This window comes from Sceloporus occidentalis, unplaced genomic scaffold (genome assembly GCF_023333645.1).
Source record: "Sceloporus occidentalis isolate IW3139 unplaced genomic scaffold, rSceOcc1.0.p SCAF_270, whole genome shotgun sequence".
Taxonomy (NCBI): domain Eukaryota; kingdom Metazoa; phylum Chordata; class Lepidosauria; order Squamata; family Phrynosomatidae; genus Sceloporus; species Sceloporus occidentalis.
Genome location: NW_028317250.1, coordinates 281,803 through 309,240, shown reverse-complemented (window position 1 = coordinate 309,240; position 27,438 = coordinate 281,803). Strand labels below are relative to the sequence as shown.

The window sequence follows — 27,438 nt, the reverse complement described above, 5'->3', positions numbered from 1 at the left end:
TCTCTCTCTCTCTCCCTCTCTCTCCCTCAATCTCTCTCTCTCTCCCCTTTTCTGCATCTATTTTCTCCTGCCGCCTTTCTTTCAAAAGAAATTGAATAAGTGCACTAATATTTAAGCGTACTGGCTATGTATCAGAATTCCAAATGACAGTTTCTTATAAATAAATAAATAAATAATATGTATCAAACCGTATTAGAATAATGCACAGTTCTTAGTGTCTCAGGATGTCACTTTCATGCTTAACCCGAGTCTCTCTCTCTACTAAAAGGTGTAAGGGACACCCGTCCTGCCTGCTCTATTCCTATTTAAAGCGACGGAATGTGACACGAGAGGGATACAAGTCCCAGTCTCACCATTCCTAAAATGCCTCCTCCTAAAAAACGCGACTTTGCGACGTATTGAAGACTGTAAATCATTATCAGATGGACCGGAGGATCTGTATCGTTATCTCAACGCGGCGGTCAGCTATTTCTAGATGCTGCGGCTGTATATTTAGCGGGGACGGCCCCAGAGCTGAATTAAACCCCAGGCCGCCTCTCACAAAAAAGAAGTACCCTTTGGCGGGGCCGTATTTACTTTGAGTGCTAGAAAATAAGAAAAATTAAAATCCCTGCACCCTGTGTAGTTGAATAAACAGACGCACATATATTTATGACATCATACAAAGTAAGTACATGACGACATACATTTCTAAAAAACTGGATCTTCATCAAGGGAAAACAGAGGGTTAAAAAAGAAGCAGGGCAGCACCACTGTTGCCCCCAGGGGCGTAACTAGAACCCACGGGGCCATGGTGCGAAAATTCCCCCTGGACTCCCAACTTCAACAGCTAGTCTGTGCAATTATTACCCCCGCACCACTGGTCTGTGTCTTCTTTGCCCCGTACCCCCCTTCCAACATACAACATATGTAAACACACAAATTACACACACTTACTCACTAACACACACTCCATCTCACCCCGCTTACACATCCATACTCACACACACAATTTCAGACTCATGCAAAGTACAAGTACACATCCATGCATACATACATATATAAAGATATACAAACACATATACATACATCCCACCTACCTCCCTCCCACCCCTGTAGTTACGCCGGTGGTTGCTCCCTCTGGGCTGTGCTTCTAAGTGACAGGATATGACATCATACCCCGCCCACGCGGTGCCGCATGTTAGTGAGCTATGGAGGATGCGCCGACTCAACACAGTCTTCCATAGTCTTAAATGGCTGGATGAGGTGATCCTGTTTAGCTTTAGCCATTTCCTGCTGTTTCTATACACATTATCGGGGCTTTTAGGGCTGTAGAACCCTGCGATCCCCTCATACCCAGCAAACATTCTGAGCGCCTAGAAAAGAGGGGCCACAGGGGCAAATAAAGGGGCTTAAGGACACTTAGGAGGTTAGATTTCCTCTTAGAAGGGTACTTTTCTGTATTAGTCTCTACCACTTCTGCCAGGAGGCTGTTCTATTTATTCACCATTAGTAGTGTAAAGTATTAGCATGCCAGTTTACATGAAACCCCGATTATATCACAGTGCGCCCCAATAACATTATGTGAAAGCAGTGCATGTTCCGTGATATTGGGGGGGGGGGGTGTTTGTTTGCTGAGGTTGGCCTCGTCTTCACAGTTTATCTTTGTGTTTAATTCTCTGCAGCTGTTCCTGACCTCAGAGCCGCGCATGCAAGGAAAAGCACAAGAGCGCTGACTGTACCCGCGCTACCAAACCGCTGTCATTCCTCCCCGTTTCCACTTAATCCCCCCTTAGCTGGTTATGATGCAGAGCGAGCCGGGTGGATAACAGATGGCAGTAACCGATACGCTTCCTAATTGTGACCAGTTAATAGCTCGGGATAACAATGAGATAAGGACTACTAAGCCCGTCTTCTCCTAGCCAGCTGGGGCTGCTTTAACCCTCGTTTTACATCATGATGAGCCGTGAACACCTCAACATACATCAGGAAAAAAAATAATACAACCTGTGCAGGTGTACGCGTATGTATTTCTCTCTACCCGCCTCTGCTGGAAGGCCGTTCCACTTATCTACCACCTTCTCAGTAAAGTAAAACTTCCTCACATTCCGTCTAAACCTAGTTTTATGATGACGGCCTCTTGTTCCAACTGTTCTCCTCCTTTGAAATAAACTTCCCTCCTGTCCGTTGCGTATGAAGATGGTTCTCTGCCATCTCCTCTCTCTTCTCCCTCCTCCAGAGGCATTACCACTTTGCTCGGGACTGAAATCGGATAGCGTTATAGACCCCGACGTGTTGGTTGGTGGTCGGAACGGATCATCGGCTGACAATGAAACGCTTAAAATGTAATACTCGTTCCTGAGTCCCGGTAACGGCACCTCGGCTAAAAAATAACGGGTCGAAAAATCAGGTGGGAGGAGGACCACTGCGATGACCTCATGATCTAGAAGGGTCGATACTGTGAGGATATTTCAGAACATTCCAAGAGATGCTCCCAAAGGTTTTCAACAAAGAATTACAAAACTTGATGTTTTTCTTTCAATGTTACAAAAAATCATGAATTTTGGCTCAAATGTCATCTCAAGGCAAAGGTAAGCTCTGATTGGCTCGTTGGTGCTTGATGGAAAGAATGGGAATTATTCATGCCGTGAATGCATGACGTCCATCCCTGTCTTCTCCAGGACAAACCTGAGCTTATTGCCACTGCGTATGAGACAGGCGGCCATAGTGCTCATATAACACACGGGGCAAATGCACCATCATAGTTACTGGGGCAAACAGGTCAGTGGATACAGGCACGAGGCAACCGGAAATGGTAAAATGCCTAATCCGGTCTTCCAGTCCGAACATACAACTATCTCCCTGTCTTTGTATATTTGGTAACTGGGACTTAACAAAAGTCAACTGTACTATTAGCATCTACCACTTCTTCTGAGAAGCTGTTCCTCTTATCTACCACCCTCTCCCCTATGTCCATCTTGTTAACCCCTGATGGTTAAGTAATCTTCGGTGCATCTGGAGTGGCCTTTATTGAATCCTTAATCCATATTACTCTGCATTCCGGAGATCCCAGCCAGGATTACGATGTTAATATGAATTATTATTTGATTATTAATTGTGGGTAAAAAACTCGACCGAATGTGAGCTTTATGTGCGTACAAAAATAAATAAATAAATAAATAAAGATCCACATTTTGTGGGAAATCAGAAAAAGTAAGAAATAAAAAGGGATTTTAAATTCCCAAGAAAACTTCTGACCGTCCCTAATGCGTGTTTGCTCCTGGCACTAATAAAATCTTCCTTTCTGCCAAAAACCTTGAGAATATGACCAACTTTAGTTTTGTTTTTTTATATATTCTGTGTGAGACAGCTGCAGCTTTAATAGGTGTCTCTTTCTGAGAAAATTCCCATCTCGCATGTTTTTTGGATTTTTTATTTTTTTTATATCCAGGAGCCCCTACAACAGGTAGTTGTAAAAATATTTTATTACAAATTTTTGTGTGAAAATTCATGGACGATGTATTTAATGACTAATTTAATGGGTTTCATTTAATTTAATTACATTTTTTGTGTGGTCCTTTGGATTTTTTTTTTTTTATATAAAACTGCCTCCAAAAATATATATATATATAAAAAAAAAATTTTTTTAAGACAGAAACACATTTTTTTAAACAAACCAGTTTATTTAATTCTAGTTGTCCCAAAACAGATTCATCCTGTAAACCAGGTGATTATTATTATTTATTACTTTTAAAAGCACCATCATATTCCGCAGCGCTGTACAAAAAATATACAAGAAGGTTTCTCCCAAACTTTTGCATTTTTCAGCAAATTTATTTAGTAATTTTTTTTTTTTTAAATGTAAAAAATAATTTTAATAAAACAGTTTTTTAACTGATTGAATTTGGATATTTTTTTATCCCCCCCCCCCCCCCGGCCATAAGTTTGTTATCTATTGAATTAAATGGAATTCCTGGTATCGTCGAAGGCCCGTGGATTCCTCCGGGGACAATGAGATTTTTTCCAACTGTTCAGAGGGTCAGGAATTATGACCGCAAAATCATTTCATCATTCTTAACTCCCCCCCCCCCTCCTTGTAGCCAAACAATAGAATGACTGTGCGTTTGGAAGCCACCGTATGCCAATCAGCTAAGCTTCCATCATCGGGATTCTTTCCTTACCGCTGACACGCTGCTCCCACTTGGCCATAAGCCGGGCGGTAAACCCCTCCGTGCGGTACAGTTTGATTCAAACAATGAAAGCAGCCCCCCGGCTCACGTGCCCCTCTTTGCATGCGCGAGAGCCCAAGGCCCATGTCTCGTGTTTTTCATTTGCAAGAGACTTTTGTTCTTGCGGCTGACCATATGCAGGCAGATTTCACTGTATTCCAAGAAGGGACAGCTGTGTCGCGAAGTACCCTGGCCCCCCCTTTCTGCGGGGATTAGTTGAGTACAGTGCGCCCTGTGTATGGAAGGAAAGGGGGCAATGGGGTATTTAAAAAAAAAAAAAATTCATAAACATAATTTCCAAATTTGGATTTAGGACACGAGGCTTGACGCGCTGCGTTACTAACAAAGAGTTAATAAATGTTACACTTTCAGAATTAAATGTAGCAATAGAAACAATGTTTCCAGTACCTTTAAATGTCTCAATCCTTCCCAAAAAATATTTATTACATTATTTAAAATATTGCCTTTTTCACCTTTTTTTCCCCTAGGGAATGCTTATTAGTCATGTGATGCGAAAGAAAGCGATTGGCTGTGGCCATAGCTTCTTAAATGTTTTGTTTTTGTATGCGATGAAAGTGGGTGGAGCATGGGAAAAAACCCAGGAGGTTTACCCATCAAAAGCATTTTATAAAAACTAGTATTTATTAGTATCAGTCCTCGAAAATGTCGACGTTTCCTCTTTTCAAATGGAAATAAATAGTTAATGGGGTATTTTACCCATTAAAATATATTTTTGGAAGAAGAGTCTAAAAGTAGTGTTTTTTTCATATTGAAAACAAAAAAGTTGATCTCAAATCGGCCCCATTTGGCCCCCGTCTAGTCGCCCATTTCTCCTACTTAAACCTTAATCGGTCGTTGGTCTCGTCTTAGATTCAGGAGCCGTATGTCTATCCCATGCATGTTTAATACCCTCACTGTATTACCCTCTACCACTTCTGCTGGGAGGCTGTTCCACCTATCTACCACCCTCTCAGTGCTTTCATTGCCCTTGATTTTGTTTTACCCCGTCTTTTCCTACATTTCTATTGGTTGAAGAGTGTAACAAGTGAAGGTAGGTAAATGCACTTTTCTGTTACATTGTAGCAATACAGTAACAATGTCTTTAGTGTTTGTTTTTCTGATGGTAGCCGATCGTTGAGGATAGAAAGACGTCTTGAAGTTTGTTTTAGGCGGGATTAGCCAATCACAGCTGGAGTCTTCAACTTTTCATAACCTTGTCAAAAGTTTCATTTATGAGCGGTTGCAGAGCGAAGGTTTGGGAGCACCTGTCGGATCTGGATCCAAAGACGACTTGTGTTCTTAGAATTGGAAATTCACTGCAGCTAATTGTAATGTTATCCTCCGCGCTATAATGACTTAGAACGCTGCTGCGAGGAATTGCCTCATTATGGTGGGGTAGCCATCGCCAGATGGGTAACTAAATGAGATGTCTGGAGAAGATCTGCCCCCGGAGCAAATAGCAAAGCCCTCCTTCTGGGGTAGGAGAATACCGTCACCTAACCGGGTTTCCAGTGTTAGTGGGTAAAAGTGGAGGACAATGTTGAACTCCAACTCCTATTATTCCCTGATGTCTGCAAACGTACTGCCTGTGATTGCAATACTACATGTGATTTCAGATAGCGCCATGGACAGGAGAGTATGTGCGTCGTACACAGACATTTAACCCTTTCAGTGCCAGAAGCATGGACCATGATGTCCTGGCAGATTGAGGGCAAAATACTAGAGCAGACCAGCAGGGGGCAGCAGAATAGAGATCTGGGGGCAGAATATACCCCAGCAGGTATAGGAGTCTGGGAGGAGGGTACATGAAAGGGGAAGACAGGGGCCAATACATTTACAGTTTGGCACCAAAAGCCCTGAACGGGATTTGATGACGGAGAAATAGTTACGTTTAGGGGGTGGTAGAAGTTGGGGTTACTTAGAGAACCTTCTCAGGGCCCCAGCAATGTACAGGGGGGGGGGGGCAAAAACTTCAAACCATGTTAAGGGGGGGGGATACCAGTTATGTCATGTATCATGACATCATTTCTGTAAATATATTGAGCTGTCGTGTGCATTGTGACATTAGAGAGACAACATTTGTTTTGCAGGTGTTCCTGTTGGCCGTTTCACTTATAGAATTCACATGGTGTTCGCAAAGACTTTCATGGGGAGAAAGAAAATATTTTTTATCCTAATACGATAAAGGCGACTTTAAAAGAGGCATCGCCATGGGGTTAGCGAACAGATGAACGCAGGACGGGGCATCAGAGACACGGTTCACCCGGAGCGCTAAAAACCCCAAAGACGACCTCTGGGCCAAGAGTAGAGCCTGACTGATGGATATCTGGGTCTCGAAGGGTTAAGCGTTTAGGCTTCTTTTACCACGGAAGCAAATCAAAGAAATTTGTCTCAAACATCTTTTTCAGTGGAAAATCAAGAATGCCTGAAATCATAATCCTGTGTCCAAAACGCAGCTACCTAAAAATGTGACTAATTATCCCCGGCATGACCAGCAGTTATGCGACCGTTATAAATCCTAGCGACGGCCCCACTTGCAAGTCATCTGGGAAGTTAATAACACCGGGCAGGAAAGAAATGGGCTCTTCTGATGCGCTCCAGCTGCTGCCACTGTAGATGGCGAACGCTCATCGCTGATCAGCACCCCGGATCAGCGATACTGAATTCTCACCTGGAAACATTGTAGCCACAAACATGTAACACCCAGCGTCACCGGACTAGCCTGATATACGGTATAACCCCAACAGAACCCCCAAAGGGGAACTTCCATCATTTCATTTATTCCCGGTATTAGATTATAAAGATGTTTTCAAAAATATTGTCCTGTTAACTTTTTTTTACCCCAGTTGTAGATTTCGCCCCATAATATAAAGTTTTCAGGCAGCTGCATATCAGCCGTTTGTATGATTCTCGCTCTGTTATCTGATCCCCGATCTACTAAACACCCCGACTCCTTATCATACTGCCTGTGGGAAATAATAGGATGGCTTAGTCTTAGTCAACCACCAGGACTCTGTGATTAATGAAAGTCTATGGAGGAACGGACTTCATTAGCATTGCCATAAAGCATCAGCTCAGTGTGGTGAAAAGGGAAAGTCACCCAAAATATCACGACTGACAGCAACGGCGGCTCCAGCTCTGCAGATAAAGGGAGTTTATTGGAGCAAAATGAGAAAAAAACAGCGCTGGGGGTTATTACTGTATACAGCGCTGGGGGGTTATCTTTACTGTATACAGCGCTGGGGGTTATATTACTGTATACAGGCTGGGGGTTATATTACTGTATACAGCGCTGGGGGTATATTACTGTATACAGTGCTGGGGGTTATATTACTGTATACAGGGCTGGGGGTTATTATTACTGTATACAGCGCTGGGGGTTATTATTACTGTATAGAGGCTGGGGGTTATATTACTGTATACAGCGCTGGGGGTTATATTACTGTATACAGCGCTGGGAGTTATATTACTGTATACAGCGCTGGGGGGGTTATATTACTGTATACAGCGCTGGGGGGTTATATTACTGTATACAGCGCTGGGGGGGTTATATTACTGTATACAGCGCTGGGGTTATATTACTGTATACAGCGCTGGGGGTTATATTACTGTATACAGCGCTGGGGGTTATATTACTGTATACAGCGTTGGGGGTTATATTACTGTATACAGCGCTGGGGGTTATATTACTGTATACAGCGCTGGGGGTTATATTACTGTATACAGCGTTGGGGGTTATATTACTGTATACAGCGCTGGGGGTTATGTTCAAGGACATTATTTTCATGGTCTTATTTCTAATGAAATAGATCACTGCTTCCACCTCATCCTTTATTATTATTATTTTTATTATTATTAGCACTGATCTCTGAATCTCATGGTTGTCTCAGTTAAGCTCACTCTGCAAAAACTCAATTTATTTTAAATCCATATGAATCCCTTTAAAAAAAAAAAGGTCTCATCCATGGGAATTAACCAATTTAAGCCTAACCAAAACCATTATTATTGGAGATAAAAGGGAATTAGTAGAATTGGAGTTAACTGAGAGGAGTTAAGTAGAACAAATAGAGGGTTATTTATGTATTTTACGTAATTATTTGCTGGAACCTGAAATTAAAAAGAAAGATGGAATGCTTAAGGGCCCCTCCAGCCCAAGGACGAGCCTAGGGTGCAGTATTTATTTGCCTCCCCCCCTAACTAACATCGATGCAAAACACCACACTCTTCCACACGCACACTCTATCTCCTGGCGCATGATGTACTTAATGCAAGCATTAAGTAAAGCAGTGAGCTGCAGCTTCTCCTTTAGGTAAGTATCTTGTGTCCGATTCTGCCTGCCTTTATTAGGAAAAAAAGCTCATTTTTCCCTAGCCAGTTCTAGTGCTCATAGACATTACCATAATTCATTAATAATGTACATTTCCCCCATTTTTACCTGCACAGGGGTGTTAATGGCACACAGATTACATAATATCTCTGCAGCTCGTCTGTCACATTAATGCCTTAGAATATGTAAATGAAACCACGTGCCAACACGCAAAGTACACGCTTAGTCTGTGTTTTAATCCATCTCCAACATGCAAAAAAAAAAAACCCCCCCCCCCAGCTCAATAACTTTTATTTCAGAGCACGCTTTGGAGGGTCATCTTTCAACAAAGGCAGTAAAGCTGGCATGTGGCCTTGGATTTTCTACGGTTCAACCTTGACCGTGAATCACTCTATTACAATATAGTTATTGATTTCCACAGGAAGGAGAGGATTAGGTGCAGAAAATTGGTTTTGTTACCCGAAACTGGAGCGTAGAAAATGTGACATTTATCTTTTATATTTATAATACTTTAGAACAAAATATTTAGACACCGTTTTTTTTTGTTTTTTTTTTATCATATCAAACAGGTTTTTAAACATAGTAAAAAAAAACAGTGGAAGAATTTGTGTGAATTAAACCATTAATGTGATTTATATAGGTGCAGAGCTGCATTTATACGGCTTTTAGCCGTGGTAACAGGTAGACGATCCAATCCCAACGCATTTCGACCGCCATAATCTGATAATCTTTATCCAACAGAGAATAATCCTGTCGCGGACCTTTCAAAATATTTTATTTAAATTACTACTTGTTAATTTAAGGAGAGGGTTCCAATTATCAAGGTTTTCTTGAAATTCCATGGACGGAAAAATCTTTGCATACTAACTTGGACTTTTTTTCTTGAAAGGCTTTAAGGTATTTCAATTGATTTTAATTGAACCTCTGAGATGTTCTGATTATACAAGCGGAGATTCCAAAAGCAGCTAAATTATATTAAATCCTCAGCGTATTCATTAAACAGACATAGCTCGCTAAAATGTATCCAGATAATGCTTTTTGTTGACATAGGATTTCCAGGACACTAGAACATGTCAAAAAACGTAATTTACAAAATTAACCTCCGTGGTAGAAAAATACACGGTAGCGGGTATTAAGGAAACTGCTGGCACCATATTTTTTTAAGTAGCTGAGATAAATAATCAAATGTGGGAATGCTTAAATGTTCCATAATATTTTATTTTCTGAGAAAAAAAATATTTAAAAAAATGATTATGATATAAAAAAAAGAAATAAAAAAATGTAAAAAATAAAAATAAAAAAAACGAAATGTAATCCTGCTCAATAATTTCTAAAACCATAAACTAATCAACCCAGCGAGGTCTTGGGGCAAGAGTGGCCTCTAAATATCACACTGAAACCTGCAATAATTAGATCTAGAAGATAAATAATTGAAATTAAAATAGATTTTTTTTGTGGTTTACCGATGACTGGTGAACCCTTATCTCCAAAAAATACTAAACTAAGTAGGGAAGGAAAACTAACTTATTTAGGGACTAAAAATAAGAAAATTCAACTTTGCTGGAATTTTAAAAAAATGGAATACTCGTCATAAATAAAAGCAGATTTAATTAATAAAAAATCATTAAAATTAGAAAACAACATTGTTGTCAAATATACAACAGAACAAAATCAACTGATTTTTGTTGTTGATGAACCTCAAAATTTAATTTACACGAAAATCAAATGGTAGCCGGTATTAATATACAAAATTCTGTGACATTTTTATACTGTGACATTCACAAACACAACGAAAATTATTTAAATAACCAGCAGTTTTTTTCACGTTGACGAGCAAAATAATTAAAAACCAAATGTAGAACCTTAAGGTGTGAAAGTACAGAAAATATAACCTTAGATCTCTCCATGTTGGGGTCGGGTGGATGGCCTGGAGGTGAAAAGTTATTTACAATCGAATAGGACATAATTTGGAAATATTTAAACTGTATCTAGATTGTAAATTATGTTTTATATTTAACAAAATTTGCATTTTACAATCCCGCTACACTGTCAAAAATATTATACGGTAAAAATTCAAGTGTATTTTGTTGGTTCGATATATTACATGGAGGGTATTTTTTTTTTTTAATATTATGTCTAAAACAGATGAAAATAAGACGTTGGAACTCTGAAAATGGATATAATAAACTATAAAAAAAGTTATAAAAAAGGCAACATTATTTTTTCTGTAAACCATCGGGAAAAATAATGGATTTTTTTTTATGCACAGAATTATTTTCTTAAATAAAATTGCTAGAGTTTCATCTTGTATTATAGATGCCAATCATTAAATAATGTAATAATGTGATTAATACAGTATACCAAAAGTTTTTATTCAGCCGCAGTAATAGTTTTAAATTTAATTAGCGCATGAATGTAGACGAAGCCTGTTCTAAAACACTAATGGATCATCAGATATGTTCAATGACAAATACAAAGCCCTTATATTCACAAATCCCTAGAGTGACTCTTAATTAGTATGGTCCTAATAGTAAATATTAGATTTTTCTGTCCCAACATTGGCACATATTTTAAAAATAAGGCTTCCAAAAAAAGTAAAATTGTTGGTTGTCTTGGTGATGTGGCAAAAACAACCAGAAAATAACAAAAAGGTCTTTATTTATTAACATGGGAAAATATGAACAGCACGTAGAGGGCATCTTACAATGAACTATTATAAGTTACTTTTTCCTTTGTCCAAATGTTCCGTCAGTTAGAACCTGTTTTAAGACCACTGGCAAGAACAATCCGTGGGTTCCTGGATGGAATAGTTTACCCACGTGGAGTTTCCGCTGCAATACAATTGCACGACGCGCCTCTGGAGGCCAAGTTCTCGGCAACATTTACAGAACCGGGCGTAGGTATTAATATTGTAGTTGTAGATGCTGGCAGAGGGACACTTCCCATCACAAGATACAATATTTACCTAGAAAGGAAAAAGAGAAGACGGATCTTAGAGAAAAAAACCCCCCAAAACTATTATATTCGCTAGAAGATGAATTATTCCATGTAGCCTAACACTAGTAATTATGTTGCAGTTGCTTCCAATTTTCTGAGGAGTTATACCCTTGCAATCTTCAGTGGCATTGACTTTGGTCACCTTGACTTGGTAGAGTTCTCCTCTTTATAGGTGTAACAAATATTTACAAGCCTCTCAGGAAACCTGTACAATAATTTGTTAAATTGCGTTTCCGCCATGTGCCGCTCACACAGTGAAACTATAGACAAATAAAAGGAAGCGCAGACCACATGCTCCGATAAATCAACGTAAAGACCCGTCTTTACAAACCTATGCGAGTTTATGATGGTCAGAACTTGTATTTTGGGATTTCTGTTTTATACATCAGCCCCCCCCATGTAAATTCTTCTGCAGAAAACATATGTTCTCACACGTCCAACGTTGTGTGTTAGTGATACAAAGTATCACATCTTTCGTTGTAAACAAAAATGGATATTGCCACATTGGCCCTAGTGACGTAGTTTTAAAAAGTTAATAATACTTTTTTAGTGGACCAATGTACATAGAGTTATAGAGTCACATAAGACCTTAGAGGTCAACCATTTAGATGTAAGGAAATTACTTTACATCTCAAAATGAGACATCTTATATTCAAAGTCTCCCCATTTTACGCTGAATGTTGGTCACTATTAGGTTTCCTAAAACTTTTTTAATTGGCATTGTAGGCATTGTTTTGCATTATTATTCAGCTTTTTATGTATAGTGTTTGTTTTTGCTTCAATACCATGTTGCTAGAAAACAAGTGCAAATGTAATTTTATCTAAATTCCCTAAATGTTGGAAGCTGACATTTCATTTAAGTATATTTTGCAGCTATAATATCTTGTTAAGTAACATATTATAAGCTTGTGAGCCAATAAAACCGCATTGTGACTAATGGACGACCTTGTCTTGCGCCTCTTCATAATATCTATTGATGCCAAAAAACCGGACAGACAAATTCTAACATTCCTGTCACTATGGAAACGATCCCACTATCTTTGGCCAGTGGTAACACCTTTTTACCCAGCGCCTTACCGGCGTATTACTTCTGCAGTCGTTTTTTCGGATGGTCATACGAACCGTCACTCTCTTACAGAACTTTCCATCTTCTTTGCCTAAAAAAGATAGCAACATTTTTAACATTGATATATATAACAGATAAGGAGGGACTGTTTGAATGTTGTGACTCTGAGGACAACAAAACTGAAATAGGATTGTGGAAACTTTTTGGAAAAAAACGCCAATGTGATGACCAAGTTGCTTAAGCCGTGAAAGAGAGCAAAATAGAGTTAGCTGTTGAAAAAGTTTGTAATAAATTATTTTTCCGTCTCATGTATTCCAGTGTAATTTTTTAACCAAAACTTTAGTATGATAATACAAAATTTGTCACTTTGTATCTAATGATTTATCTGCGATTGTACAGTTATACCTGTAGTCAAGCAGGGATATTTCTGTCTACAGTAAAATGGAAACATCGTTAAAACTGTGATCCAAAAAACAATATCCTTCAAATTTAACCTGTTCCTGTCTGGATGATATGTACCTTGCTTGCAGTTATAGCTAATTGCAGGAATTACTTTGCTAACAGCAAATGGGAGCACAGATTTCTGAGAACCTGTGAAAAACGTGATATCGTTTGTTATTTATGAAAAAAAAACACTTGGAATCCTTACTAGGCATTTTGTTAACAGAGATAGCTCCATTCCCATTTATTTTAGTAGTTAAATATAGCGGAAACAACGTGAAGAAGTGAAATGATGTAGAAGAAGAAAAAGATATGAGAGGCTAAATCTTCATGTTTTAACCCCTTAAACTCTGAGCTAACTCCGGACCTCCTTGACTAGAGGCACATACAGCGAAATAACCTTTATTATGAAATATGGATCTCGTTTAATGGCTGTAGTTGGAAATATAAATAATGGCATATCAATTTTATCTTTAAAGGCAAGTATAAGCTCTGCGTCGTGATGGGTTAAAAACGGCAGGAAAAAGTCATATTCACCCTATTGAAAAAAAATGGTGCTTCCGCGTCTACGTTATGTCGCAATATATGCCACGGTACACAACGCATTAAGAAATAGTGTCAATAATAACGTAACGAGCGTTAAATACTAACTTACATGTTTTGCAGCAACCATCTAAAAACGATACCACGTATCCTCCCATCTGCAAAAAAAATGTAGAATTTACTTTTTTAAAAAGGAAACTATATAAAGTTTATATATATATTTTTTTATCTATGCTCGGCTTATTAAAGCAGATCTGTCATTCAAAGAAGCTAAAAAGTAAATGATTCAACGCTAACTGGGGCTTTAGTAATAGAGCTGCAGCGGATCCCGTAGCGCTATTACAATACAGGACATAATTAACATAATTAAAAATAGCAATATACAAAATGAACAATAATAGTGATAAAGGTTGGCGGAAAGAAAAGAGGGTCCTGATATCGCAAGCCTATCATCTCTTCTCAAAAAAGAGATGGTTAGAGTTTTTTTCAGAGACTAATTAAGTAATCATTTTAGAAAACGGTCTAAAAATCTGCTGAATGGTTTCAAAAGAATACTTTTTTTTTCCGTTTTATTTTTGATTTAGACGATTTTTACAGATTCGATTTCAGATGACAGATCCACTTTAACAATTTGATTTTGAAAATGTTAGTAATTCCCATAAGGTTCAAGATACCAAAAAGAGAGCTTCGTTTCGAGAGAAAAAAAAAAAAAGACAGTCTGAAGCCCGCGTCTTTATCACACCTTATCTTTTTACAATATAATTTTTGGAAGAAGCAGCCATTTTTTTTGGGGGGGGGGGGCGGTTTATGAAACTACAGGTAAAAAGTCATACTCTCGGTCTTGATTATGAAAAATGTATTATTTTTGAACGAAACATCTATTTTGATTTCAAAACTCACAGTTTATTTTTTTTAAAGGATAAATTACAGTATGTTTCATAAACAGCGCCTTGCAGAAGAGAAAAGCAAAACAAGAAATGATATGATAAGCCAGTCCGTTATTCGCCATGCATCTACCAGCCCTCCGCCTCGCCATCGTCCTCGCCTGTTAGTAGATCTTCTATAGTCTTTGTATACATGTTTGTGTGGTTTTATTGTACTTATTATGCACAGTGAATGGAATTATCATTACTTAGCTAAATGAGGGCAGGAATATGAAACGGTAGAAGGCTAGACTAATCTGGTTACAGGCTGTGTCTTAAATAAACTTATATAAAAGTTATATCATTGACATAATCCGGGGGCCTGACAGTCAGCCTATGGAGGTTGGTCGCTCAGTCCTAATTTCATTAAAAAGAAGATGTTTCTCAGGTCTGTCTGTCTCCTGAACCTCGTAGGCTGGGGTTCTCTTTGCCTCATTACTGCAATTATTGAATAGATGATAAGTAGCGTTTAGTATTAATTTGCTTAGAAAGTAGGATCGGGTGGAAAACTCTACAAACCTACTGCATGTTTCTCTAGAAGCGTCTAGCGGCACTGTCCATGCAGCGAGCACTGACCTTTATACATTCTGTTTCATTAAAAGGTGGACAGTTGATGGCAGAGGTAACTAATACTGGTCCTACAGGTGTGTTTGTGCAGTCATATTTGACACATTTAGAATTCCAGGAAGTACCCGGCTACATAAAAAGTAAAACATAGATAAACAGATGAATCATTTCACACGAAGCAGATTTAATGACAGAATTACAATAAACAAATCTTCGAGAATGATGGGAAGCCTGCCGCCCGGCTCCAGTTACTACGGAAGAGGCTGATACGCGGTGTCGTTATTGTCACAAGTGGCACAGAGCGGCAGATCCAATTCTATATTTATGGTTTGACCCAGGGCAATATTCTCGACCCCCTCCAGCCTGGCCCTTTGTCTTCTGCCCATCTTCATGCGGACCCGCAGCATATGATGTCATACACTGTCTCTACCTAAAGAGCGACTATGGGGGTCTGCACAGATCGGCTCCTAGTAAATGCCCCCCCCCCATAAATGTCCCAATACCTCTGCCATTCTTTTTAGTTTACTTAGTTGCTTTTCATTAAAATCATCAATTCATTTATAATTATTTAGTGGAAGGCTGGAGACCCCGACCTTCTCCCCCAAACCCAAAAACTAAAGTACCCCTATGAATAGAAACTATTTTTACGTCACTGAAATCATTCCATCCACCTCTGCCCCCGACGGTGTTTCCAGCCCAACAACCCCCTTAATCCCACCATATACTGAACCCAAACTCTAGAATGCTGTGAGGCTTGGACATCGCAAAAAAAAATCTGAAAGGAAATGAGAAGGACCCGGGGGAGGACTTAATAATATTATATTACGCTGCGTTATCAAGGAATAAAAAAAGTAATAATTAAAATGTCCCACCAAACCCATAATAAGGGGGTCCCAGAACCAGAACAAAATGAGTAATATATTCATATTATTATTTCACTAATGTGTTATTACATTGAGGTGACCCTACAACACACACTATAGATCTTCCATTAACAAATAAAAAGCATTATTACCACCATTTTATTAATACTTTATAATGTTTAACCTATAATTCCAACATTAAAAAAATAAGGAATTTTTTTTTTTACTTTAAAAGAAGTTCAGTTTCTATTTTAGTTTGGTAATTTCCATGTTGAATACATATATATATATATATATATATATATGTATATATATACAGTATACCGTATATGTAGAGAGAAGTCGTGTCAGTGGAACTGCACCTACCCTGTGGGCGAGAAGAGTACCATTTAGTAAAGACTGAACGCATGACGTGTTCTTGCAGCGCCCGCAGCACGTTGACAGATCTCGAGGGTGTTCATACACTTGGTTCTGGAAAACAAAATTTTCAATTTGTGTTTCAAATTTGTTTTCTCAAAACGCAGAGATAGAAGCAATCAAGTGCTGGTTTATCAAAAAAGAATTAATGTAGAATGTAAGATTCTAATTCAAGTGTAACATTAATATCATGAAATACTTTGTCATAAAACAGCCAAGTTATATAATAATATGTTTTATAAAGCGATGCACTGCCATTCAAAAGTTTGGGGTCACTGAGTTGTTTTCATGGAAACCAAGCCAATTTCTGGCTGTAACATAATTACAAAAGGGTTTTCTAACCAGCAATTAGCCTTTTAAACTTAAACTTGGATCAGTGAACACAACCTGCCATTGGAACACAGGAGTGATGGGAGTGATAAAGGGCCATTGGAACACAGGAATGATGGGAGTGATAAATAGCCATTGGAACACAGGGGTGATGGGAGTGATAATGGGCCATTGGAACACAGGAGTGATGGGAGTGATAAAGGGCCATTGGAACTCGGGAGTGATGGGAGTGATAAAGGGCCGTTGGAACACAGGAGTGATGGGAGTGATAAAGGGCCATTGGAACACAGGAGTGATGGGAGTGATAAAGGGCCATTGGAACACAGGAGTGATGGGAGTGATAAAGGGCCATTGGAACACAGGAGTGATGGGAGTGATAAAGGGCCATTGGAACACAGGAGTGATGGGAGTGATAAAGGGCCATTGGAACTCGGGAGTGATGGGAGTGATAAAGGGCCATTGGAACACAGGAGTGATGGGAGTGATAAAGGGCCATTGGAACACAGGAGTGATGGGAGTGATAAAGGGCCATTGGAACACAGGAGTGATGGGAGTGATAAAGGGCCATTGGAACACAGGAGTGATGGGAGTGATAAAGGGCCATTGGAACACAGGAGTGATGGGAGCTATTAAAGGGTTAATAGCTCATTTAGAAAATTCCCGGGTATGCAGACATTAAACTTTTATTCAAAGAAATTAAATAATTCAGATTTTTTATATGGAGCTTCTATAGAATATCAAATAAATCATGAGAACTGAGCACCCTTTTGAACTTAATGTACGAATAATGTTATTAATATCTGTTAGGGCCGATAGGGCCCCCCCCAGGTCCCGCGTTCTAGATCTTCCATTGTCTATTTTAAAACCAGCGAACTTCTTACGGCTTCACATTTGGCTGCGCAGTTTAAAGACGTGACATTGATGAGATGATACTTGGTAACCGGATCGACCAGAGACGTGCAATGTATCGAGTGACAGATGCCGTCGGATGTGTGCTCGACGATCGTCTGTCCCGGCCGCAGGACTCCCCGCTCCTTGCTCAGGCACACGGCGCCTTTCACTAAAATAAAAATCAATGACAAATTCCGTGGAGAACATTCTGCGTACGTGAAGGAAACTCGGTACAACAGATGGATTAGTCGTTTATCTCGTGTACTTTCTGCAGCGCTTTCAAACTCTGACCCATTTAAAGGAACTTTGTCCCTAACGACCACATCTTTCCAAAAATCTAAATTAAAAATGTCTACTTCAGTTCAGGACGGCCAAGCCTTGGAGAAAGACCCCAAAGGAGAAATCTAAACATACGTAGGGTCTTTCTCCATACATAGTCAGATCGGCTCCATCCGGCCCTCGTCTAGTCGCCCGTTTCTCCTGTTGTAAAGACTCAAACCTTATTCAGTTGTTGGTCTCGTCTTCAGGAGTCTATCCCATGCATGTTTAATACCCTCAATGTATTACCCTCTACCCCCTCTAATGGTGGGCTGTTCCACTTATCCACCTTCTTCCCAGTAAACCCAATACATTGATGGGTCCCCCGCCCCAATCACAGCGTGTGGTCCTGCATTTTGTGGTATGAAGCTACATCCACATGGAACAATATTTAACTTATTCTATACTTATACTATAATTAAACAATAATTAATAGAAAATTCTAAATCAGGAGGTGGAGTGCATGTTTTTAACAATATTTGATATACTCTGCCGGTATTTAATATTTTCTCATTGTGCAGCGCTACGGAATATGACGGCGCTATATAAAACAATAAATAATAATAATAATAACTTTCTTACCGCATTTATACACGGTGCAGTTACAAACATTGGAAGGACTGTTTAAGAAATCCTCGTCTATTTCCAGTTTTTCTCCCTGCCATAAAAGAAAAAAAGAAGGTTGAGGTTATTGAGGGTTTTTATCTATGTTACAGCCGGGATCATGGAAATAAAGCACAATATACGTCATACGTACCAGTTTACAGTCTGGTTTTGTTATATTGTCACAGGAGCATTCTGCGGGCAAAGATAAATAAGATAAGCCAGAGACAGGCAATGGGACAGATGCAGAATCATTTTTTGGGGCATATAAGGATTTATCGATAAATTAAAAATTCTAATTCAAAATATTCACAAAACCATTACCTGGATAGACAGAAGAGCTGCTATTACTTTAGGGTCAATTCAATAAAAAGTCCCAACTTGATTCAACTACATCGCATGCCCTCGCATGATAACGCTTACAAAATAATTTACATATTCCCAGCAAAATATTTAAATAATAAGTTTCAATAATAAATTACATTGAAAGAAATAATAAATGTCAACAATAATTTACATTGAAAGAAATAATAATTTACATTCAAATAAATAATAAATGTAAATAATAAAAAATAATAATTTACATTAAAATAAATAATAAATGCAAATAATAATAATATATATAATAATAATAAAAAAAAAATTTAAGTTGAAAAAAATAGGTCCTAAGACCCTCTGTTAATAAAGGGAAAGTGATCTTGATGACCCGCTCTTCCCTTACACTGTGAGTGGTGGGATGGGGCAATTATTTATATCAACCCGTACCCAAGTAGATAAAGGTCAGGGGGGTTAAAATGTGAAACTTCCATTTCAAATATATTTTCTTGCTGTCATAACATTATATCGTTACAACAAAGCCCTATTTATCTCTGAAATAAGTTAAATAAGATGTCTTTTGAAATAATTTAAAACATGAAATAGAATGAATGGAGTCAAAATAAATAGCAATTTTGTGAGATAATTTGAGTGAAGAAAATCAATATATAGGGGGCTAGGTCCGTACCCCTCTGGCCCGGCTAATCAATAATAAATTAAAATTATAATTGCATATCGTGGTTTAAGATATTTCAGTTTTTTTCCCTCCTCTGCTTGTGAAATATACACAGAATTCCGTCGCTGTTTATTCAGGCTGCGCTCGGTGAAATATAAAACCCATCATTATATTATCACCGGCATGTTTTACACGCCACTCTTTATAGATTCTGCTTTGGTCAGTTATCTCGAAGTTACGAGTGTTTCTTATAATTGAATACGTGTTGAAAATGTACAGCTTGTAACCAGATTCATTTACTTTTTTGGGGAGTTCTACGTGAGATACACATTTTCTACGGTTCCTTGCATAAAGTAACACTTTATAACTTAATAGTGCTGGAAAAAACATTATTGTTCTTATTATCATATGCCCAAAATATTCATAGAACTTCTACATAATCATATCATTAATCATATCATTCATAATTGTTTAGGGAATACATAATTGTCATGTGTCAAAAAAAAAGCAGACACTGATAGGCTGCTGGTGTAGAAACTAGGACGGCAAATATTAATTGCTAAACTGAAAGAAAAGTTAGAAAGTTTCTTCTAAGACGACCAGAACTTTTTAAAAAGTGGTCAGGAGTCAATAAAAGGGCTGAAACCAGCGGGTGCTGCTGGCCACGTTGGATGGACCGGAGACATGTAGGCAGAGAAGGGGTGACCGGGGCAGATAGGGAACCCCAGTGATCCATTTGGTCAGAAAAGAAATCAATTGGCGTAGAAGAATGAGTTAAATCTGGAGAAAAACTTACCGCACGTCCTATAAGGACAGCAGGACTCCGGGCTCCAGATTTCTACCGGAGACATTCCAAAGGCGCAGGTCACTTCAGGACACTGAGACGTTTCACAAACTGCGTGTATCGAAGGAAGAAAAAAGGGAATTAGGGAAAGAATTTTGAAAATGAACGTATTCCTTGACTCCCTGATTTTTGTACATTTTTTTTGTAGTTTGGCAAGTTGTCATTTTTTTTGAAAGTTTTTTTTTTTTTAAGCATGAATATTGGGCTGTTATTGTAAAATCACATATTAACCTCAAGCCTCGCTTTAAGAGCTAGGAATGGAGGCGAGATGAATAATGTGTTTAGTTTAGCAATAGGCAAGTGCTTAATGTCTATAAAATGATAAAACCTGAATCTCTACTATTTTAATGAATAGATTCACTGCTTGTAAACACTGGAAGAATAATGGCACGTTACCGCACTGGTAGGACGGGCAGCATTTTTCTGTAAAATTCCCCTCCACGGTCAATATTTCTCCTTCCTGACACTTCGGGATGTGATTGGTGCAAATGTTGCAAGCTTCAAATAAAATATACCAAGTTTCAGATGTCACCGTAATCGGAATTCCCTGTTTTTGAGCTTTTTGTTTGAATGTTTACTTTGTTACTATTTCAATAGATGGAATATTGCGATCGCTGACCGATGAAGTGAGTCTTAGCTACACGACGCTTGCCAGTCCTCACCCCAAGACCTTCCGACATATAATCCATATAATAAATACATTTCCTTCGCAGATACAATGTTTCCTATGTATGCCAAGTTGCTTACAATCTGTACTTCATGTCATGAGGTCATCATTAAGTCATTGCTGATGGCTGGGAGATTATGGCGCCAAAGGAAAGCTTCTTACCGCAAAAACTTTTGACGCAGCACGAATTGTTGGTATGGGCGAAAACCAGGGCTTGGTCATCCCTACATGTTGGTTCTCGTGTATTTGGTTCACATTTCTCTGGATCGCATTCTAAAATAAGATGGAAATGAAGAATGTTTGGCCAAAAAGGAATGCGGTGAGAGATGGGCCAGCGATACGGGAAGCGGCTCGGGTTATCGGGAGGCGAGATGAAGTATCATCATGAAGTTACTGCGCACAGTGAAGGTGGAATTGCCCACTTTTCTCACCACAAATGTATCTGGGGCAGCAAGAGTCTTCCTGGTAATAGGAGGAAAGCTTCTCCAGAATCCCACATTCAGGAGCGAGATTGTCGCATGCCGACTGGTTACAAACTGAAACGCAAACATACGCAATCTAAATATTTTGGTTCTAACGAAAATGTTAACTTTTAAACAGAAGTCGCTGCTAGTTTTCTAGTTTCAGTGGAGATAGCAGAAGAAGCATAAGCGTATCGAGAGCGGGACAGACAAAGGCAAAGTCCGAATATTCTCTTCACAGTTCTCTCTACGTGATTTAGATCGGGTGAAATGTTTTAGGTTTCAAAACAGTAAAAGATACTTTTCACCCAGCGAAACGCACCTGTCTGCCTCGTTTTTAGGACGGAACGATCGTGACAATTAACGTTCCAAACAAAAAGACGTTCGGTTGGGTGCATTTGAACCTGGCTTTGACTTTTCATCGCCTCTGAGAATGTTGATGTTTCTTTTGGTTAAAACTAATAAGCTGACGACGGACAGAAAATTGCGCGTGATGCGTGTAGGCACAGTGCATTTCCATGGGTCACAAAAAGGTATAAGAACGTCCAGAATCCACGCATTCTAAACGGTGCTTCTTCTTCTGCGAGGACGTTTCCGGTGCCGTGTTTTTTAGGTACTCACCACAGACTTTCTGGGGGCAGCAGGTTTGATGATCGGATATAGAGACGACCACCTCCCCGTATCTCTGACAGCGAGGCTCTACGATGCCGGAGCAGTTCTGTTCCACCGGGATAATTGTTTCGTTATCGATACATTGATGCATACAGCATCCCGAAAGAGACGTTTTCCAGACCTCTCCGATGGCACGCGGAATTCCAGCGCTATCGGTACAAGCTAATAAAATAAAGAACAATTAAGTTATTTGCCACTTGCAAAAAATGCTACTTTTATGAGTACCCAAGTTTTAGGTGTTGATTGTAACTGGACATTGGTTACAAGGTAACTTCACCAAGTTCCATAGGTCAGAATGTTACAGTGTTGAGCTCATGTTGACCTGCAGTGAACAGTCGCCAGTTCTTTCAGGAGTTCCTTGTGACTCCAGCTGTTTTGGGGCAGCTTTCAGCACAAGTCCCATTAGAATGCCAAGGATGGGAAAATACCCAAGCTGGACGTCTTGGATCAGATAATGAAATCATGACACTACGTAGATCACGACTATAATTCTCATCGAATGTGCCAAAAAAATAAGTTCTAACACAAGCGCAGGTACACATTTTCCATCTTTTTTTTTTAATTTAACCCTAAATCCTGAATATCTCAAAGATGGTTTTGGGGGCCAATAATTGGTAGGTAAAAAAAAAAAGGTATCCTTACCGCATTTGGCCTCGGGGATGCACAGTGTTGAGTATGGGCGATGTAAAATGGCACCCTCTGCACAGACGCAGCCCTCGGTCAACGCTGAACAAGATTCAGTATCATGAAGATCAATCTCATTGTTCTGACAGGTTCGGGGGACATCACAGACAGGTAAACATGGTTGGTACCTTAGAGTTTCTGGACATTCGAATGCTGCAATGAATGAAATATTATCACTAAAAAGAGGCAGGGGCCATCTATGCGTTAGTAAAAGATGGTGGAAGTACATATCTGCCACCTCCGACGACCCGGTCCTCATCAGCAATGATGTTCTGCGGACATTCCAGGACCCTAAGAAGCTGATGGGCCTTGGGAAGAAGTCTTAAATGGTGAGCCCTCAAAGGGTTAAAAAATTACATTGTGTATCATCTCTGGATATTGACTTACGACAATAATCGGGACTTCGCCATTCCATGCAGATGTTGAATTTGTGGCACATGGAGGAATACGCGGTTAAGGCTTTGCAAGGATCTTCGATGAATTCCGTGTCTTGGACCCACAATTCACAGAAAGCTTCCGGAGAGACCTGCCGGTATGTGGATCAAAAAAAACCAAAAAACAACTCATCAAACTTTTTATTTCTTAGCACTTCATATGCTCACATTAAAAAAATCAGTTTTATGCCATCTGATTGGCCAACAGTTTACAGTAAACATTCCATTCGACAGTCACGAGCATTCTATACTTGGGAAATAAATTCAAAATTGGTCAATTCCCGTTAAATAATGGACATGTTTTGGGCCAATACAGAAAACTTAAAGCTAGAATAGATTAAAGACATCCCTCATCACTGTTTATTTCAACTTAATTATTGAACCAAACGTTACCAGATTCATCAACAACAAATATGTTTCGGAATCGCCTGCCAGACATCGTCTTATTCAATGAATGGTACATACATAAGCATGGCAGCTGGAGAATGTATGGTTTAAAATCATTCCAAAGCACTCGGAGCAGTCCGCAACCGAGCAATTAACATCTTGGTGCCGCTCCTTTCCAGAATATTTCAACGTGTAGGGGACTTGCCAGCTGTCCAGGAACTCCGCGGCGTCATCACTTTTGCCGAGGACTCTACCGTTGGGCAGAATGAAATCATTTGTTGTGTTACCGTCACAATATCCTGCAAATAAAGTAACACACATTATTGTTTCACGTACAGACAATGATACAAAACTCGCCAATCAAGGCAGAGAGGCTTTCAAAAGCGAGGCGCTTGTTAAAATGAGCCGGCCGCATGTAGGAGATTTACCCAACTGGAGCTGATAGGGTTGGTTCTGTAGCGTGCCGTGGTATATTAAAGCGAGGCTTGGACCTTCTAAAAATATGCCCCATTCCACATTATTTGCAAAACTATTACTTCTGTAATGTAACCGCAAATAAACATTTATATAAACCATAAACGTTATAACAATCTTATTCAAAAATAATGGTTTCCGCAAGCAAAATAGTGAAGAGATGTTCTATGACGATAGCAGATACACTCAAATATTGTATGTCCTTTAATAAATTTAAATTCATAAAACATTGTTGTGTTCGTACATACACTACTGTTCAAAAGTTTGGGGTCACTTAGAAATGTCCTTGTTTTGAAAGAAAATCAGATTTTGGGTGATTTTTTATGGAATCTCTTCATGAGCGTACAGAGGCCCTTTATCACTCCCATCACTCCCGTGTTCCAATGGCCTTTTATCACTCCCATCACTCCTGTGTTCCAATGGCCCTTTATCACTCCCATCACTCCTGTGTTCCAACGGCCCTTTATCACTCCCATCACTCTTGTGTTCCAATGGCCTTTTATCACTCCCATCACTCCTGTGTTCCAATGGCCCTTTATCACTCCCATCACTCCTGTGTTCCAACGGCCCTTTATCACTCCCATCACTCTTGTGTTCCAATGGCCTTTTATCACTCCCATCACTCCTGTGTTCCAATGGCCCTTTATCACTCCCATCACTCCTGTGTTCCAATGGCACTTTATCACTTCCATCACTTCTGTGTTCCAATGGCCCTTTATCACTCCCATCACTCCTGTGTTCCAATGGCCCTTTATCACTCCCATCACTCCTGTGTTCCAATGGCCCTTTATCACTCCCATCACTCCTGTGTTCCAATGGCCCTTTATCACTCCCATCACTCCTGTGTTCCAATGGCCCTTTATCACTCCCATCACTCCTGTGTTCCAATGGCCCTTTATCACTCCCATCACTCCTGTGTTCCAATGGTCCTTTATCACTCCCATCACTCCTGTGTTCCAATGGAACGTTACATTCGCGGATCCAAGTTTAAGTTTAAAGGCTAATTGATCGTTAGAAACCCTTTTTGCAATTATGTTACAGCCAGAAATGTTCTTGTTTTCCAGCTCAGTGACCCCAAACTTTTGAACCAATGTGTATCTGACATCATCGCTGAGCAGTTTTGCGATTCTGTTGTTGTTTCAGGGATACATCTGTGCCGGGTATTAAAAAAAAAGGAAGGAAGCAAAAGAAAAAAATAATGGTGTGTTACTGATAGAAATAACCAGGATGGTTTTAGTTTGAATGATAACATTTAATGCGAGCAACAAATGTATCGCTGTCCTTTACAGAGAACGAAGGGCATTTGTTTTTAAAAAAGATCTTTAATTAACGCCACTGGGAGTTTAGCGAAACTGTTTTGTCTACAAAGAGGAGCCTCGATGATTACAATTTGGTTATGCGTGGCTTTGCTAAACTGCTGTTGACTGGTATGGCATAAGATACATATTTTGTTCCTTAGACAATATTTTTCATACTTATATCTCAGTCCGACAAGCGGAAAATAAAGATATATATATATTTAGTAGAATTTTTGAAAAAGGCCATTAAAAAATAATGATAGCAATTTAAAAAAATGAATAAAAAGTATTCTTTCTTTAAATGGTTTCCAATCCATTCCAAACCCTGCAGAGAGTATTCCTAAATCATGCATGTCACTTATCTAATTATAAGTAATATAAGTAGATGACGTTGGTGGGTGGGGCCGACTTCATTGGTAGGAGGGGCTAATGATGTGGACGGGCAGGCTCGGTGATGTTGCTGACGGGGCTAGCCCCAGCCGCTTTATATATAAAAAGGGGTGGGAGGGGGAGTGGCCATGGGTGGGGAATGGGGCGTGTCCAAATGCCCCTCCCTCGACCTGGAGATTTTGGGCCATGACTTGGAGACCCGAAGAAGCGCTTCCCGGGTATGCCGATGACTATATATACTGAAAACTGCCCAAAATAAACTAAAATGCTTTGGATCTGGTCTATTTTGGAACCTCTACAACTAATTTTATAGAATGACACAGATTAATAAACCATACTATCATCCATACTATGGACATTAAGAGTGAGGAATACTAAAGATGAGAATAAAAAGTTGTCTCTGGCTTTAAGTTGATATTTTGAGTACAGATCTTTGGATGACTTTCCATGTAACAATGACGTGGAGTTTGGAAGTTGTGTGTTTATCTGGATAAAGAGCAGAATGCCAACATGTAGCAATCGTCCAGGAGCCAACTACTATATACATAAAACATCTAATAAAAAAAAAAATCCTAGGAAAATCACACCAGTGAGAGATATAGAAAATCTACAGGGTTAATATATGCCCTCAAGAGGATTAAATGAAAAAGGGGCTCTTCGTTGGCCTATGGGGCCCACCAAGGAGAACTTCGAGAAGCAAATAGTTCTGTATCCAAAGGGACATATTTGAAAATCCATGCAGGGAAAGATGATCTATGATGGTGCGGTCACTTGATACTGTGTTTCACATACTGTATCTGGCATTACTGATGCATCATTGAATAGCTTTGGCAATTTCTGGCCAACAGCGTTCGAAGTGACTCACGTATTCATTCAAGACATGACGAGGTGCTAAATGCCGCTATCCCTATAAATAAATGGCGGGGGAGTCGAAAACGTTGACTTAAAATGTTGTTTTTGGGGGGGGGGATTCAAATGTTGACTTGATTCAAAGTCTCCAAAACTTTGGGGGGTCCTGGAGAACTCGGGATTCTGATGTTCCCCGTTCTGGAAGGGTTGCGAAGTTAGAGTTTGATCCCTGAAGAGTAAATACCATCCTAAATTTAAAACGGCAGATAGCATTTCCAAGTGACGGGGAAAGTCAGGTGCAGAGGGGTTTTTTTTTTGTGCATCCACAAGGTGAATTTATTTGCAGCAGGAGTTTCTTGCAGGGAAACAATTTAGAATGTTGAAATAATGAACTGTTACTTAAAGGGGAATAATGCCTGAAAAAAAAAAAATTCTGATACTTCGGTGTCCAAAAACGATCTTTTTTTAAAAAAAAAGCTGTAGTTAACGCTTAGTATTTCCCAGTCTGTCTAATTATGAAATATTTCCCCCAAATTAAAAGTTGTATAATGGTAGCATTCCAACGCCATTCATGCACTCATTTTATTTCCCTTGGAACTTTTTTTGGCGATAAAACTTAAATTAGCACAGGCTCTAATTATTGCCCGCCGTTAAATCTATGCATTCACTGGGTAACCTGATCTGTTTGGGGTAAAGCTGAGCCGAGAAGCTCTTGACGTATAGGAGCTGCTTCCCAACTTGTTGACCTTTGTATCAAACATCTACAAGAGCCATAAAGTAAAACACGAGCTGT

The 27,438-nt window shown here is 39.3% G+C and overlaps 1 protein-coding gene across 1 annotated transcript in view; it reads right to left on the bottom strand.

Moving 5' to 3' along the window:
- Positions 1–11,299: 11,299 nt before the first annotated feature.
- LOC149275703 (otogelin-like) overlaps positions 11,300–27,438 on the bottom strand; it is a 63,119-nt gene continuing 46,980 nt past the window's right edge. The window contains exons 41-54 of the mRNA XM_089504406.1: positions 23,713–23,933; positions 23,201–23,339; positions 22,772–22,966; positions 21,159–21,269; positions 20,726–20,827; positions 20,282–20,380; positions 18,649–18,689; positions 18,474–18,549; positions 17,564–17,742; positions 16,302–16,406; positions 15,082–15,201; positions 13,695–13,740; positions 12,610–12,689; positions 11,300–11,500 (exon numbers count right to left, since the gene is read on the bottom strand). Of these exons, the coding sequence (XP_089360532.1) occupies positions 11,300–11,500; positions 12,610–12,689; positions 13,695–13,740; positions 15,082–15,201; positions 16,302–16,406; positions 17,564–17,742; positions 18,474–18,549; positions 18,649–18,689; positions 20,282–20,380; positions 20,726–20,827; positions 21,159–21,269; positions 22,772–22,966; positions 23,201–23,339; positions 23,713–23,933 (1,715 nt within the window). The remainder of the gene's footprint in view (positions 11,501–12,609; positions 12,690–13,694; positions 13,741–15,081; positions 15,202–16,301; positions 16,407–17,563; positions 17,743–18,473; positions 18,550–18,648; positions 18,690–20,281; positions 20,381–20,725; positions 20,828–21,158; positions 21,270–22,771; positions 22,967–23,200; positions 23,340–23,712; positions 23,934–27,438) is intronic.